Source organism: Lentinus tigrinus (genome assembly GCF_003813185.1).
Source record: "Lentinus tigrinus ALCF2SS1-7 unplaced genomic scaffold L226scaffold_6, whole genome shotgun sequence".
In the NCBI taxonomy this organism is placed as follows: domain Eukaryota; kingdom Fungi; phylum Basidiomycota; class Agaricomycetes; order Polyporales; family Polyporaceae; genus Lentinus; species Lentinus tigrinus.
In genome coordinates, this window is record NW_027137915.1 from 182,428 (window position 1) to 198,236 (window position 15,809).

At 61.3% G+C, this 15,809-nt stretch overlaps 6 protein-coding genes across 6 annotated transcripts; 4 read left to right on the forward strand and 2 right to left on the reverse strand.

Annotated features, from left to right (window-relative positions):
* The first annotated feature begins 1,210 nt into the window (after positions 1 to 1,210).
* L226DRAFT_610732 (uncharacterized protein) lies at positions 1,211 to 4,637 on the forward strand. Its single transcript, XM_067686196.1, has 2 exons — positions 1,211 to 1,330; positions 1,418 to 4,637. Exon 2 carries the CDS (start codon positions 1,426 to 1,428, stop codon positions 4,231 to 4,233), a length of 2,808 nt encoding a protein of 935 aa, XP_067537981.1. The 5' UTR covers positions 1,211 to 1,330; positions 1,418 to 1,425; the 3' UTR covers positions 4,234 to 4,637.
* On the reverse strand, positions 4,312 to 5,336 carry L226DRAFT_321769 (uncharacterized protein). The gene has a single exon (XM_067673889.1). It carries the CDS (start codon positions 5,199 to 5,201, stop codon positions 4,389 to 4,391), a length of 813 nt encoding a protein of 270 aa, XP_067537982.1. The 5' UTR covers positions 5,202 to 5,336; the 3' UTR covers positions 4,312 to 4,388.
* On the forward strand, positions 5,215 to 8,490 carry L226DRAFT_610733 (uncharacterized protein; the record flags this gene model as incomplete). Its single annotated transcript, XM_067686197.1, has 11 exons — positions 5,215 to 5,507; positions 5,565 to 5,706; positions 5,773 to 6,585; positions 6,653 to 6,822; positions 6,917 to 7,010; positions 7,144 to 7,540; positions 7,720 to 7,850; positions 7,971 to 8,010; positions 8,132 to 8,228; positions 8,292 to 8,334; positions 8,430 to 8,490. Exons 1-11 carry the CDS (start codon positions 5,471 to 5,473, stop codon positions 8,488 to 8,490), a joined length of 2,025 nt encoding a protein of 674 aa, XP_067537983.1. The 5' UTR covers positions 5,215 to 5,470.
* On the forward strand, positions 8,390 to 9,238 carry L226DRAFT_321783 (uncharacterized protein). The gene has a single exon (XM_067673890.1). The coding sequence runs from the start codon at positions 8,673 to 8,675 to the stop codon at positions 9,204 to 9,206; it is 534 nt and encodes a 177-aa protein (XP_067537984.1). The 5' UTR covers positions 8,390 to 8,672; the 3' UTR covers positions 9,207 to 9,238.
* Positions 9,239 to 9,605: 367 nt separating this feature from the next.
* On the forward strand, positions 9,606 to 12,941 carry L226DRAFT_532217 (uncharacterized protein). Its single transcript, XM_067680219.1, has 8 exons — positions 9,606 to 9,881; positions 10,157 to 10,214; positions 10,566 to 10,737; positions 11,332 to 11,487; positions 11,568 to 11,680; positions 11,776 to 11,924; positions 11,996 to 12,143; positions 12,393 to 12,941. Exons 1-8 carry the CDS (start codon positions 9,836 to 9,838, stop codon positions 12,565 to 12,567), a joined length of 1,017 nt encoding a protein of 338 aa, XP_067537985.1. The 5' UTR covers positions 9,606 to 9,835; the 3' UTR covers positions 12,568 to 12,941.
* A 519-nt stretch (positions 12,942 to 13,460) lies between these two features.
* On the reverse strand, positions 13,461 to 15,676 carry L226DRAFT_551425 (Mur ligase). Its single transcript, XM_067682812.1, has 2 exons — positions 15,559 to 15,676; positions 13,461 to 15,501 (listed from the first exon to the last, which is right to left on the reverse strand). The coding sequence occupies exon 2, from the start codon at positions 15,484 to 15,486 to the stop codon at positions 13,885 to 13,887; it is 1,602 nt and encodes a 533-aa protein (XP_067537986.1). The 5' UTR covers positions 15,487 to 15,501; positions 15,559 to 15,676; the 3' UTR covers positions 13,461 to 13,884.
* Positions 15,677 to 15,809: the final 133 nt, after the last annotated feature.

Here is a 15,809-nt window from a genome sequence, read left to right on the forward strand (position 1 = left end):
ATCCGGCTCCGGGCCAGGGGTGAGGGGGCCGAGGGGAGGGGAGTCCTTGGAAACAGGGAACACCAGGAAATTGCCTCCGATCAGGGCGGGTTTTCAAATGGGCGCAGGTTCTTGGTCGTTGCGACGAGCGACTCCGAGGGAGACTGGAGACTGAACCTCGTGGTTTGCGGGATTGTAACACCCCGCTTTCCCATGGCGTGTGCGCAGAGTTTGCGGGGACGAGGAGAGTCGAAGGCTTCAGGAATCAGTACCCGAGGAGGAAGCCTCGGTATGCTTGGAAGCAGAACTCGACCCGGGGGAGTACACTGGATTATGGCATAGACGGACGCTATAGAAGGTGCGCGGCTAGACCAGAGAATCAGAGGAAGTTGATGACCTTCAAAGTTGTGATTTTCCGAAGATTTTGGTCCGACGGTCTCGGTTGTGCGACATCCGGGAGACCTGGTCGCCTGGGAGTCGCCTGGAAGACTCTTGTGGGAGCGACTAGATCAACACCAAGGACCACATAAAGCGTCCGTGATGATAACCGGAGGACTTGAGGAGGATGTCCGATGGTAGGGGATGGATTGTCAAAGCCTGTTGGTCAGTCGGAGAAAATCTACGTGAGAGGGGAAGACAGCCAAGAAAAACTGCACCACGGAGTCAGAAATAATCAGCGCTCTAGGACGCACATCTTAGACGAGAGATTTGCGAGGAAGAACATCCCTGATGTGGGACATTGCAGACATGGCGGATGAAGGACAAGTTTCGGCTCGCGGGAAGACCCCGGAGACGCCGCGAAGATATAGGCGCGTCGCTTCTGCTCTGCCTGGTTAGTTGTCTATGTTTCGAGTCCTAGCCACCAACTTACTTTACTACTGGCTCCGTAGCCAATTTCACTCGCGAGCATGGGTTTCCCGGAGTAGGTACCGATACATACCAAGTCGTCGCCGCAGATCCGTACCTGACACTGACTTGCAGAGACCTAGCTGCCATGAGGCCCGAGGTGCATGTGAGATTCCATGTATTGGGAAGTAGTCCCTATACATATGTACGAACCCACCTGCGCGAGCAGTACGATCCAACAAGACAAGTGGAGGCGTCGGGAGGCCGCGCGCTGCAGACTCGCCATACTCGGCGAAGGCCGCACGGATGTGACGTGCGCGGTGTGACGCGTTCGCGTCACACTGCTTTGCTGACGTCGGCGCTCAGGAAAAGGCTGCACTCTGTTCTCTTGCTCGCTGCTCGTCCCGTGCACGAAAACTTACACAGGCTCACCGGTCCCTCGCCCCGTGAATCTGGTCCACGTCCTGCGAGGCTGAAAAGTAGAGGAGCGGAGCTGCGGTATGAGGTGCGTCGCGCAGGCCCGTGTAAACTGGGTTGGCTTCTTTGCGATTTGCTAACGCGAAAGCATTTGCGGGACACGCGCGCGCAACAGTTGACTATATGTTCTTTTGTCGCCACCAACTCCTACGACCACCTGCACAGCGGCACTTCTCGAACCTCCTCACGACCCGACGCGCTCCCCGCCTCCCCACCCCACTCCCCGCTCATAAACTATCTACACTTTATGCTCGATCTTCTAGTTCACTCCCGGGTCCAGATGGCCCAAACAAACCTACCCCCTCCACTCCCGCTGAACAGTCGAAGAGGACTGCACCATGTCCTCCAAGTCCGCCCGAACATTCACAGCCAGGCAAGGAGGCCGCTGAGCTCGAGGAGGAGGACAACGAAGAGAACGACCCTGCACCCCACGAAGCAGAGACCCCATCGGACCCTAAGAAGCACGGACCCCCAGTGATGGACCCCGCAAAGCGGGGCCAGTACGTCGCCGCCTACCTCGAAGCCCGCAAAACTCACGGGCTCGATACCCTGATCCACTTCTCGGCCGCCGACTTCAGAGACCTCGCATGGGACATTGTCCAATGCAAGCGCATCGACGACGTCATGGACCTGCTCGTCGAGGACGCCGCGCACATCCTCCGCATGCGCCCCAACCGCTTCCGGTACCCCGCCGTCTTCCTGCTCGAGGAGCTGGGCCCGCAACGCCGTCTGCGCAGGCGGCACATGCTCACGCTCATGCGTGCGCTGCGCAAGCACGGACGCCTGCAGCAGATCCGGCTCAAGTCGTCCATCGAGATCGCTATGGGCATCCTGCGGATGGAGGAGCTCAACAATGCGGCGTATGGCGAGCTTCTGGGCATGCTGTACGAGTGGCTGTCGCAGCTGTTGAGGGAGAACGCGGGTAAGCCGGACCCCTTCAAGTACGAGCAGGCCGGGCCGGGCCACATGGTCCCGCTCGTCACCTGGCCGCTCCTCCGTGTCCTTGTCAGCCTGGCACAGAGAGGCGAGCAGGAGACGGCCTCTGCGCTCATGCGGCTGTTGATCGACAAGCAATGCATCCATCCGATGGCCATCGAGAAGACAGATTTGGGCGCGAATGACTACGTCTACGTCGTCCTCTCCGTCCTGGTACGCACCTGTCTCCAGTATGGGTGGTTCTCTCGTGCAAGTTCGCTCCTCATCCCTATCGTGTCGGCTCGCCGGAAGTTCTCTCGTCCGCTTGCGCTGCTGGTGCAAGACTGGCTCAAGGCCGCGCTCGACGAGCCCCGGGACGTGGACCTGACGGATGCCGCGGCGATGCTCATCATGCACTTCCAGCGCGCAGTGGATACCGTCATCCATGACAGCATGCTCCAGCAGTTCTACAGCGCCGCTGCGGAGGCCAAGGCTGGCGAGCTCGCTCAGGCAGTCTACCGGCACTCGCGAGAGATCACACACTATTCCTACAACCCTCCCGGTGGTCCGGCGCTCATCTGGTTCATCCTCTACCTCCGAGGTGTGAGGCGGGACGTCCATCTTTCGCGTGTCTTGACGAACCATATCGCTGAGGGGAACGTCCACGTCGTGCCTTTTGCTCGCAATGCGGTTGTCTACAACGCCGCGGCGCAGGGGTTCACGCTGCCCGCGCGTACGCTCTGGGAACGCTGGTCAGAAGGAGCCGACGGCAAGTACATTGCCGCCTCGAGTGCCACGATGCTACGTTTCGTGAGCGCGTTCACAAACACGGAGGCTACTGTACTACGTGCGGCGAACCGAAGTCGTTTCCCGGGGGCGGCTGCTTCCCGGATAAACTCGCCAGATGAGCCTGTGCAGCGGGCAGGCGATCAGGCTGATGCCGTACAGCAGACAACCCAACATGCGACAGCGAACGACCGCTCCGAAGAGACTAACCCCGCATCTGATGCTCCACACTCGTCTTCGCCCCCACCCCCGCACGACAACGCTGTGCAGCTGCCGTCCTCCTCCGACGGAGCTGACCTCCCGGCGCCTCCAGACTCACCTTCTGCCCCTTCGGAGCGCGGGGCTGGGGAACGGGAAGACCAAGAACGTATAGGCACCGCGGGGCTGACCCGCGAGGAGCTGCTCGCACGCGCGGCAGACATCCGACGATTCACCGAGCGCGTGTTCGACACGTACTACGAGCTCAAGCAGCCGCTCGAGACGGCGGACAGGCCGACGGTGAACGCGATCGCGCACGGGGCGTTCATGCTCGGGCGCGACGAGCTCGCGTTCGAGGTGTTCAACCTGATGCGGAGCCGGGACATGCGGCTCGACCTGCACGACCTGAACGTCGTCATCTCCGTCGTGGCGAAGGCGAACCCCGAGCGAGGCGTCGAGCGCATCCAGAAGATGATCGACAACGGCCTCGAGCCCGACGCCGTCACGTACGGGACGGTCATCCACTGGGCGATCTTCCACGGGAACCCGACCCTAGTCAGGACAGTGATCGACATGGCGCGGAAGCACGGCCTGGAGAACTTCTCGTTCAAGACGCTGGCGGCGCTGCTGCATGCGACGGTGTCGCCTGACTTTTCGCCAGAGACGTCGCCGAGCGAGCAGCTGGAGACGGTGGAGGACATCCTGTCGACGATGCTGGACCTGGGGATCATCCCGACGCCGAACGTGGGCCGGGACTGCGTGCGGGCGGCGCTTGCGGCTGAAGACCCGGTGCTGGCGTTCCGGTTCTGGAAGGAGCTGATGAAGGACAAGGTCGAGTTCGCGGACGGGGCGCAGAGGCAGCTGCGGGGCCGGATTGGGGAGCAGATCCAGGAGCACTTTGACGCGGGGTGGCTGGACGAGGACCGGGCGCGGGTGATGCTGTCGGAGCTCGGGTACGAGATATTCTCGCTGGTGGACCGGCGGCGGCTGGCTGCGAAGGAGAAAGTGCTGCCGGGGATGGACGAGCGGTAGGCTGTTGGCCATGGTGCTGCTGCAGTGGCTAGGCTCAGGTTGGGAGGGTAAAAGGGTCCGGGGTCACTGGGCGGTGGGACGGTTCCGATGGAAGACAGTGGGCGATGGGCGATGGGCGAGAAGCGGGGTGCGATGCGCTGGGCTCTCCCAGGCGGTCATGGGGCTTGGGCTCGCTCCCGTCGCGCATGGCTGGCGCGGTGGCCTTGGCTGGAGGGGACGCTGGACGGAGTTGCCGGGTGATGGTGATGGCGGTCGTTCACGTGGTGAGAAGGCGATGTACTTGTGGACGATATGACGACCACGGACGGGCATGGCGGGGGGATCGGGGGATATAGACTGGAGGTAGTAATGTAGTAATGCAGCGCAATGTCGTAATGGGAAGAATGCGTGAGTGTGCGACTGCGGGCAAGCTCAGAGCGTTGTTGGACGGCGAAGGGGACGGAGGCGAGGACGGGCTGGAGGAGCACATGCGGGCACATGGGACGGGCACCGAGGGCAACTTTGATTGAGAGTGTGATCGCCCGCAAAGGGAGCGGGGGCCCGGGGGACGGGGGTCGAGTTTGGCCGGAGAAGAACCGGGGCTGGAGGAGGAGATGGACCCGTGACGGAAGAGGGTGTCTGGGGAGCAGCTGGACTTGTCGGAAAAGAAGGGAGGAGGAGCGTTGATTGGGAAAGAAAGATGCCGGGGAGAGTGCTGTCCGCATCTGTGCTGGGTGAGAAGGCCGCTGGCCGGGCAGGATCTGAAAAGCAAACAACACGCGAACAAACAAATGCTCGCGTTCAAAATCAAGCCAGCGGGTGCACGCGCAGACGATACTTATTGCGCCTCGCCCCGCACCGCTTCGACTTGTCCCTCGACCCCCCGCACCCGCACCCGCCCTCCGCCTCCGTCTCCGCGTCCGCCAGCGCTTGCCCCGCCGAGCCCAACCCACGGCCGTCCCTGCCTCGCTCCCACTTCCCTCGACCATGCCCTCCGCTCGTACAAAAAAAGAACCAAACTCGCCCACACCCCCTTCCGACGACCCCAGTCCCAAGGATCCGTCCGAAAACAGCAAGATCAAGAGAAAGTCAGTCTCCCTTTCCCCGACGTTTCCCCGCTCCCTTCAGCCCGCCCCCTGTCCCCTTCCCCGCATTCTTCTCCGCATCCGTTTCTACCCCGCGTCCTCTGCACGCCATCCCCGTCTTCTGCGCCGCCATGTTGTGACCTTTTCTCCGTCTCCGCCTCCCTGAACTGACCATGTCCTCCCTCTATTTCTCCAGGCGCCAATCACAGAGTGCGTCCTTTCTGCCCCTCCGGCTCACCTTTGCGCCTCGTCTGACGTCCCCCACAGGCTGCGATGCTTGTCGTGCGCGCAAGGTGAGGTGCGCGCGCGAGAATCCGGACGATCCGAAGGGATCCTGCAAGCATTGCATCACCCTCGGCATCCCATGCACCTACGACTACCAGCCCAAGAAGAGAGGCCCCCCGAACCTGTAAGTGCTCTCGCGTTCCAGTCTGCCCCAGAGTTGGGTCGCCGACAAGCACGGTGCGTCACCCAGGTACCTTCGTAGACTCCAGGAGGCAGCAGCAGCAGCCGCGGCCGCCGCCCAGCAGGACAACCAAAACGGTTCAGATATCCCCCAGTCCCCTGCCTCGAGCTCCCAGACCGCGACGAGCCCCACGCAGAGCGCGCTCTCCCCCTCCACCCAGGTTCCCTCCTTGTTCGAGTCCTCCTTGGGTCCCGTCTCGTCTGTGCAGTCCTCCGCACTCCCGCCCTCGAGGTACCCCATTGCTGCCGATGGCTTCCACTCACAGTTCCCCCCACTCTCCATGTCCGTCCCCACGTCCTTTGGCAACTCGCGCATGCCAGATATTCCAAACGGGATGGCCTCCCGCTCGCCAGGAAGAGACGTCGAGCAGCCGTACGGATCTCCCTCCGACCAGTTCAGTACGTACCCCTTGCACAACTGGTCGTACAAGCAGCATCAAGCTCTCTCGGTCCTCCCGCCCTCCGCAATTCCCCCACTCTCCTACTACTATCGCCCGCACCGTCTGGAGGACGTCGCGCCGCGCGATACCATCCTCCTTATCATCGCGCTCTTCTTTGACTTTGTATACCCACTAACGCCGTGCGTGCACAAACCGTCATTTATGGCGGACGTGCATTCACGGCGAGAAGAGCGTGATCCGCTGTTCTTCGCGCTCGTCATGTCCACGGTCGCGTCGACACTCGTGCAGGTCCCAAGGTCCTACCTTCCGATGGAGCGTCACGCGGTGCGGAAGCTCGCGCAGACCTGTCATGAGGCGAGTCGACACATTTCCGTCGCGTCTTACGACCCACCCACGTCGATGCACGTCGTCATCCGGTACTTGTAAGTTCCCGAAATAATGCGTCCTCCGCATGTGTTCCCTTGCTCACGGCCGCTCTAACACACCCAGCGACTGCGTGTACCACTTCTGCGAGGGCCATGATGCAACCCAGCATGCGGCCTTTGGCGAAGCCGCGCACATTGCAGTGACACTCAGAATGCACGAGGAGTCGTCGTACGAAGGGCTCGACCTGATCGAGTGCGAAGTCCGTCGAAGGACGTTCTGGTTACTATTTGGGGGTAAGCATCCTAGTTTTTGGGATTGGCTTGCGGGCTGATCAGCCGGGGAAACTCTATCCTGATCGATGCTGACCCGTCGCCTCCCATCGCACAGCGGATAAATCCATGTCCATCCTCCTGGGCCGCCCGATCTGCCTCCGAGACGAGGACACCACGTGTAATTTTCCACGGGAGCTCGACGACGAGTAGTAAGTGGTCACACCCGCCCGATGCGTGTCCGAGAATTAACCACCCCTTTCCCGCATTGCGCGCGTGGCGTGCGGTTCCCCCCTCCCCTCCCCTCCCACCTTCTGGCGACTCTGCGACTGTGTGCCTTCCCAGCATCACGCCGAGCGCATACCTCCCGCAGCCGCACGGGAAGACGGCGATTGTGTCCGGACTGAATTACACGTCGCGCATCTTCGCGCTTCTGGGCGAGATCCTCGTTCGGATCCGGGTCGACAAGCGGTCCCCGCCACAGGGCCAGTTCCTCACCGCGCGCCTCGAGGAGGTGCAGGCGCTGCACTCGCGCATCGTCGCGGCCCTCGCGCACGCGCCCGAGCCGCTCCGCCTCAAGCAGGCGCACAGCCAGAACCACATCCCCGCCGAGTACGGCGGCGCGGGGTTCCGCCAGGCCGCGTTCACCGAGGTCAAGGACTTTTTCGACAACCCGAACGCGTCGAGGGCGAACGCGCTCAACCCGTTCCTGGTCATGCAGGCGAACCTGTATGTGACGCAGGTGAGGCGCCTTTGGTCCATGTATGTGCGTGCCATGGGACTTGGACACTGACTGATCTTCCTGCCGATTCGGTGGCATCTGCCATCCCCACCGCCTTGAACTTCTTCTTCCTTTGTGCATGCGCGTGGTGCTGCTGCCTGCTGCCTGCTTCGGTCCGGCTTGGCTGTTGTGCTCGCTAGCAATTGGTCCGCTTCGTGATTGAGCAGTACCGCGACGAGTTGATCACGTCGCTCCAAGGGAGCGTTGATGAGCAGCGCGTCGCAGAAGACCGGGAAGCGGTCGCGAGCGACCTTCTGAACATCCTCCACAGGTGCGTTCCCTCCCCCTCCTGCCCCCCCCCTGCCCCCTGCCCCCTGCCCCCTGCCCCCTGCCCCTTTGCCCCATCACGCGTGTTCGTGTTCGTGTTCTCACCGCGTCCGCAACTCCGCAGCATCCCGATTCAGTCTATTGCCACGAACGGGCCCTCATTGGTGAGTGCGGCGATCCCTGGGCTGGCCTGGGGAGCCCAGGGAACGAATGAATGAATGTGGGAACGCACGAGGGGCTGACGTGAGCGTGCGTGTGCTCGGCACTCGCATTCGCATTCTATAGGTGCACAAGGTCCGCTTCGTTGCCTCCACACTGCTGGACGCGGTGCGCAAGGCGGAGACTGCGCCCGCCTCTGCGGCGCGTGCGCATGCGTATCTCTGTGCGTGTTATTCTTTCCCTTCCAGTGGGCGTTGTTCTGACATGCCGCGATGCTTTTGCCCAGGGGACTTCCTGTCCATCCTGTCAGAGATCGAGCGGAACTACCTGTACGTTGTGCCTGTTGCCGGTTCTCGGCTGCTCTCGAAGCGCAGTGTGCTGACTGGCGTTCGTGTTTTCTTTTTTTTTGCGCCGTGCTTTTTAGGTTGGACGACGACAGGGACGGGACGACGACCGACACGGGCATGCCACTCATGGCGAACTGAGTGTGTGTGCGTGTGCGGCTTCGGCACGGGGCCCCCGAGGCCCTGGTGCGTCTCTCTCTCTCTCTCTCTCTCTCTCCGACGTTCCTCTTCCGCCCGCGTCTTCCGTCTTCCGTCTTCGCGTTCTTCCTTGCTCTCGGGACATATAGCATCGCGTGATTCTCAGCGACAGCGACCGCGTCCGCATGCACCATCCCGTTCCCGTCTGGCTTCTGGCTTCTGGCTTCTGGCCTTGTTGTGTCTTTATTGAGTATGTGGTGTATGTTGCGGAGTCGCGGAGTCACGGCGGTGCGCCGAGCCGTGGTGCTCGGTGCTCGGTGCGTGTAGTGCCGTTCGCTTCTCTTTTTTCATCTTTCATTTTGCATTTCTCGTTTGTTTTTCGTGGTGACGACGCAGATCCCTCCGGACTACGCTCCCGGACGTCCCTTCCGTTGCCCGTTACTTGTTGCTTGTTGCCTGTTGCCTGTTGCTTGTATCGTGCGCTGCTGCTATATTACTATCATTACTCATTACTATCTATGACTATGGATGTACACTCTAGTGCTTGTTGCTGTGCTCGAAATAACGTTGTCTGTGTTTTTTGTATGTTTGTATTACCACCACCTCATCCGTACCCACCACAAATCATGCATACCGTTTCAAGTTACATCTCTCCTCCCGCACTAGCACTGACACTGGCACTGGCACTAGTACTAGTACTAGCAATGGCAGGGCGTTGACAATATTGACAAATGACACCTTCTCGACCTCGCGCTGTCCGTGTGTCCCGGAGAGCACCCGGCAGGCGCAAAACGCACACGGTGCTCCGAGTGATCGACCCTGTGCCTCCCGCACGGGCGTGCTCGTGCGATCGTCGCCAATCGTGACCCGCAGCGGGAGCAGTTGCGCGCTGGGGGGACGACAGAAGGTTTGGCGTATGGCACTGAAGCGTGCCTGCGGGATGCGCGCCGCAGCCTGCAGGGGCGGGGGGTGGCACATGGTTAGAATGCAAGTTCTTAGTTGGGGCGGGGTGGGCGGCAAAGGCCGAGATTAGGCAGGAGGCGTCCCGAAAAGGCGATTTTGCACAGTGTTGAAGTTGTCGCCCAACGCGTCACGGTACGCGTGCGACTCGGAGTACTTATTCGTAGCACTTCTTCTGCCCGCACCCCCTCAAGGCCTCAAAGTGTAGCTACTAGCTACCGCTGCCCGGTCTCCCCGCGCGGACGCAGATCCCACGCCTGGACAAAGACTCAGCAAAAACAAGGTTGCCAGGTGCCTTGTCCCACCGCCAGCACTAGCACTAGCACCAAGTACTACTAGTACTACTCCCTACGTACTGGAACTGCAACTGCATCCACTACCGATGGCGATGTCGGATCCAGGAACAAAGAGCGTCCCCCTCTCCATCACCGAAGGTGCGCACCTGGCTGCTCACGGGTACGCAGCACGGCCGTCGACGAGGCACGCTTCCAGAGCCAGACGCGTCGCGTCGGGAGGGGTGCCCCGGGTAATGCCCCCGAGCGCCCCCTCCCAGATGGCGGACGCGACCCCGCAACCATGTTGCTGTTGATTCTGGCCATTAGCGTGTCCCGTGCTGCATACCCGAGCCTCTTTCCAGCTTTTCGCTTGCTTCCATTTTGCCCATCGAGATACTGACAGCGCCCCTTGGCTTGTGCTTTCGCTTGTGCAGATGAGGCCGCCGTGTATGACAGGCAGATCCGCCTCTGGGGCCTCGAGGCCCAGCAAAGGTTCGTCAGAGCGTCGAGCGTCGAGCGTCAGGCGCGGAGCTGCGCTTCATGGTTACTGCTACCTGCTACTACTCCCGCTTCCCCCCTCTGACCTCTCGAGGAGCGAGGGCGCGATGTGCTCCAGAATATGCGCGTCTTCATTGGCCCGTCCACGTCGCCCTTGACGCGAGACGCGAAAGCAGCCAGTGCGGCCGTCAGCAGATCCCGCATGAGACTGGCCACGACGGCTTCGCAGCGCGTCCAGACGGCTCCAACCCTTGTGCTTGTGCTATGCTTGGAAAACAAAGACACTCTGCGGGACGATCATGGGACAGAGACTGACTTCTGACTTCTCTTTGCGAACGCCAACAGGATGCGAAATGCCACGATTCTCATGGTCCGCCTCAAGGGCGTCGCCACCGAAGCGATCAAGAACATCGTCCTCGCAGGTATCGGCAAGCTCATCGTCGTCGACGCAGACGACGTGGCCGAGCAAGACCTCGGCGCTGGCTTCTTTTTCAGAGACGAAGACGTGGGCAAAAAGGTGAGGTTATTATGGTACAAATGGCCAGCCGGCCCGAGACTGGGACTGGGACTGGGACTGGGACTGGTATGGCCTTGCCTTGGCTGCAGGGGCTACCGGACGGGTGACGTCCACTGCACATGCACATGCGCAGTGCCTTGCGCCGTATGGACCTGGCACGAGCGCAAGCGGCGCTCTCAGCGACGTGAAAACGAAGGCGCACGCCAGAACGTCTCCCGTTGCGGGTGACGCTCGTGTGGTGGCATCTTGCCTATCGCGACAGCCACATGCCGAGGGCTCTTGAGCAAACGCTGCCTCTATCGGCAAACGCGGCGTCAAAGCCTGTATTTTTGCGCACACCCTGCTTGCAGACGTCCTGGCACTACCACCTCTCACGTTCGCCGTGGCTGGGCGCCGAATGCTGCCGAGCGTGTGCATCTGTGGGCTGACGGACGGCCGCTGATGGTGGACGTTCTCAGAGAAGGCGGAGGAGCGCTCTGCTTTGGACACGGAGCCTGTTGAACCGATAGCGCACGTTTGGCCATCTGCTCAGGCTCTGTCTTGTCCTCTTCATACTAGCCGACCTGTTTTCTTCATGCTAACCACCGCGCGCAGAGAGTGGACGCCGCAAAAGCGAGGATAGAGAGCCTCAATCCCCTCGTTGCAGTACAGACCGTATCGGACCCTTCTGCCCTCGAAGACAATGCCCTGGAACCCCTCCTCGCAGGCGTAGACATGGTCTGTGTGACTGACGTCGACCGGACTACCTTGGTACGTACGCCGTACCGTGCGTGCACACGCTTTCCATCGTGGAGCACGTCGAGGACGAGCAGCGCTGACGTATCCCTCAGGTACGCCTCAACGACACATGCCGGCGACTGGGCAAGCCCTTCTACTCGGGCGGGACGTACGGCCTGCTGGGCTACATCTTCTGCGATCTGCTCCAGCATGACTACATTGCGCCGTACGTCGTGTTCTATCAGACTGATGCTCGTTATATGCGCCCTCGTCTCTGTCTCTCACACTCATGCATGTTCTGCTTCATTGTTGGCACCGCAGAGACCGCTCGGCGCAGAAGGACGCAGCGAAGAACGTTAAGAACACGGCGACGTACGTGCCGCTCCGCACGGCGCTGCAGCACCGATGGACGGGCATGACGCGGCGCCAGACGAAAGAAGTCAACCCTGCGATCCCGTTTTCGGTCCTCGGTGAGTCTGCTATATAGGGTATTTCACAGTCGACAGATCTGACGTCGACTGTGGTTGGTGGGAAATGACAGCTCTCTGGGAGTATCAGGCCACGCATGGGGGCGCACTGCCCGACGACCCGATGGCGGGGCAGGAGCTCGAGGAGATAGCGAACAAGCTTATCGGAGCGGCAGAGGTGAACAAGCAGGTGCTGCCCAACATCCCGCGAGAGCTCATCGAGTGCGTACATCCATATCCACGGCTCTCACTGTCATCGTGCCGCTTGCTGACCGTGATCCCCGTCCCTGCATCGCATGCTGTCCATTTGTCGTCGATCATGGGCGTCCGTCCGGCATTCATTCACTCTCTCACCTCTCACCTCATCTATCGCGTCACACCTCCCACCCATGATGTCGTTCTTACCCCTGACGACTTGCCTTATGGGCTTATCGTGCGCTGTGATCTGCATGCCGTCATCGCCCTCTGCAGGACCCTAGCGACGACCGCGGCGCACGAACTGTCCCCGGTCTGTGCGGTCGTAGGTGGGCTGCTTGCGCAGGACATCCTCAAGGCCCTGGCTGCGCGGGAGCCGCCTATCGCGAATTTCTTCACCTTCGATGGCAACCTGGGCGGTGGCACTGTCGTCAGGATGGGGATGCCGTAATACCCTGCAGCAGGTGGATACACTGTCGAGTGTCGAGGCGCGATGGGACGACAGCAGCAGCAAAAGCAAAGAGCGAACCTACGGAAGTCGAGGTGTGCAAGTCGTGGGGTGCAGGACAGGATCGATGATGTCGATGTCGATGTCGATGTCGAATGGGTGTCGATGGAGTGTCGATGGTCAGCAATAGGTGTGTAGTGCGGTTGGTAATGCCTCAGTGCTCCTTGGTGTATTACATCGGTGTATATCCGACCATTCTGCGGTCGTTCACAGTGCTCACGCCCTAGACCCCCCGGCGCACGTAACGCAGCGGCGAATCAGGCCCTCGCCATTCCACAATCCGCCCACCGCGCTATCTCTCCTCGCCCCCTCCCCGCACTCCGCACGCCGAGCTTCCCGCCGGCGCGCCCGTTAACCGCGCAAAGCCGCCATGGCACCTGGCACCTGCCCCCGGCACTGCGCAGAAACCACTCGTGGAGTCCCGGGCCCCGGGCCCCCAAACGCGGTTTAGCGTGCGAGGGGCGGAAACAAGCTTTCTATTGCGATGTGTGCCGTTCTCTATTATGCGGGCCACGCCTGCGCCCGAGGCTGCCCCGACATACCCCAACCGGCGTCCACACGATCGCACCCGCGATCAAGCCCTGGGGTCTCATGCCTCGCCCCCGACGGTGGTGGTGGCCCTTGGGAGGTGGGCCGCGGGAGTGTGTGTGCGTAAGAGTTGTGTTGCGCGAGTCCGGTGCTCCCCACGGGCGAGGCTTCTCGGGATAAGTGTCGGATAAATGGGCGAGTGGCTGGGTTGGGACTGGGCGGGTGTCCGTGCTTGCCAGTGAGTCCTTCTCTCTCTCCGCCGGAGGTCGGTTGAATTCCCATTGCGCTGGGTGGTGCGGGGTGCGGGTGCAGAGACGTGAACTCTTTGAGTTTGCAAACGCCTTGGGTACGTTCAATGTCATTGGTCCTCTCGACTCTCTATGTCGTCACTGGTACAGGTGGGTGCTATATACTTCGTCGCAATATCATGCTCGCCCCATTGTTCTGCTACGCTCTTTCCATACCAAAACTCCGCTCTTGATACATTTCAGCACCTCCATGTATGATGCTCCACGCGCCATTGCAAAGAACCAACCCAGCGGGTACCCGCTCGCCCCGGCAACATACCAACAACCCCCTGCCGTCTGCACGCAACTCCGTCACTGCACGTCTTCGCCAGCCACAACGCAGGCCCCACACAATCGCAACCGTGACTTCTCAAGATCTCAAGACTCATCTCGTCACTGGCACTAGAGCATCCCCCACCCGGCGTCGACACCCGAGTCCCCGAGCTCAGTTCGCGCCCCAGATCTCGTCCGCCTGCCCGTACTTCTGCAGCAGCCGATAAAAATCCGCGACGAGGTAGAGACTGCCCGCGAGCACGACGAGCGTGTCCTCGCCCTCGCGCCTGCGGCCCGCAGCCCAGCGCAGAGCGCGCTCGACGTGCTCCGTGCGCGGGGGCCGCTCGAGCACCTGTTTGTCCGGGTCGGCGCCCGGCTGGACCTGCTCCTCGGGCACTTCGGGCTCGTCTTCGTAGATGTCGATGGTGGATTTGGATTCGGATTCGGATTGCGAGGACGAGGACGAGGAGGGAGGGACGAGGGTGTCGATCGCGGCGTGCATGGTCGCTGGCGGGACGGCGCTGATCCAGGGCATGCGTGCGGGCTTGGTGAAAGCGAGCAGTGCTGCGCCTAGGCGGACATCGCGGGTCTTGGATAGCTGCGAGTGTACGGCCAGGAGGGGCCCGAGGGTCTGCACGGGTGTTTTGGGCGGGGAGTGGGAGAGACCGAGGATATATGTGAGGTTCAGGGGGCCCTTGCTTGTCTTCTCGAGCATGGAAGACAGGTAGGCTGCGAGGGCGGCTGCTGAGGCGGGGTTGTGCGCCCCATCTGCGAGGACTGTGAGACGTAGCTCTTCCTGGCCAGTCGCAGGGTCGGCCGGGAGAGTGATGTTGTGATACGATAACCTCCCTGGCCAGCGAGTAGCGCGCACCCCACGAGCGATAGTGACAGGCGTGAGACGCTCTCGCAGCTGCAAGCCCGGAACATGCAGCTGGACGGACGGATGGGTCAAGAGAGCCGAGACGATGCCAGCCGCAGTCCCCAGGTTCCCGTACTGGTGCGCCCCATGCAGCGGAAGAAGCGCACGGACAGGCTCCGCAAAGGCTGGCATGGAGATCTGGACGGGCTGGAGGAGCGGGACCCCAATCCCAGCTCCTGCCGGGCGCTGAGGCCCGTCGAGGTTCTCGTCCCAGTCGACCGGGACCACGGAGCACGGGGGAAGCAGCTCCCCTCCGACCGCCTCGACGATCTCCCGCGCGACAGCTTCTACCTGTCGGTGTACCTGCGGCCCCAGGACGAAGGGTTTGCCCTTGCGCACGATCGCGGCTTTTTCGCGTGTGATCAGCTCGACGGTATCGCCGAGGAGGGCCTGGTGGTCGAGGTCCACGGAGGTCAGCGCGGAGACGAGGATGCACTCGTCGGGGACGACGTTCGTCGCGTCGAGCCGGCCGCCCATGCCGACCTCGAGCACGACGACGTCGACGTGCAGGCGCTCGAAGATGAGGAGGGCCATGCACGTGTACTGCTCAAAGTTGGACGCGCCGATGTCGTGGGTGGTGTTGATCGCGTCGATCTCGTTGCGTACGGGCCAGAAGGTGTCGAACGTTACCGGCTTGTTCTGGATGGAGATGCCATCGAGCCAGTTGAGCAGGTGAGGGCTGTTGAACCGTCCGACGACGAGAGGCGGCTCCGCGGTGGCGAGAATGGACGAGACATACGCGCAGACGCTGCCTTTGCCATTTGTCCCGGCGACATGGATCGTGGGTCGGGTGTATGGCACCGGGAAATGCGCCAAGAGCTCGCGGATTCGGTCAAGAGACAGATCAATGGACATCGTGGCGTCGATAAGCTGTGCAAAAGCGCATGAGACGCAGTTAAACGTTGGAAATCCTTAAACCAGGCTTACCACGTCTCGCTGGGTCACTCTACGGAAATTCTTCGGTGTGCTCGTCAAAGCCGGGTTGACGTCGCTGAAGACGAAGATATGGGCCGCGTCGACGAGGCTGTGAGTCGCAACCTGAACATGCCCCTCCTAAGTCAAGGTTTGGCAGATGCATGTTCTCAGATCCCGATCTAAGCCCGGATACCTCGGGCCGTTCACTTCTCGGTGATATCGAGCCTCAACTTGGTTGCAACAGACTCAAAAAACCCAAAAGT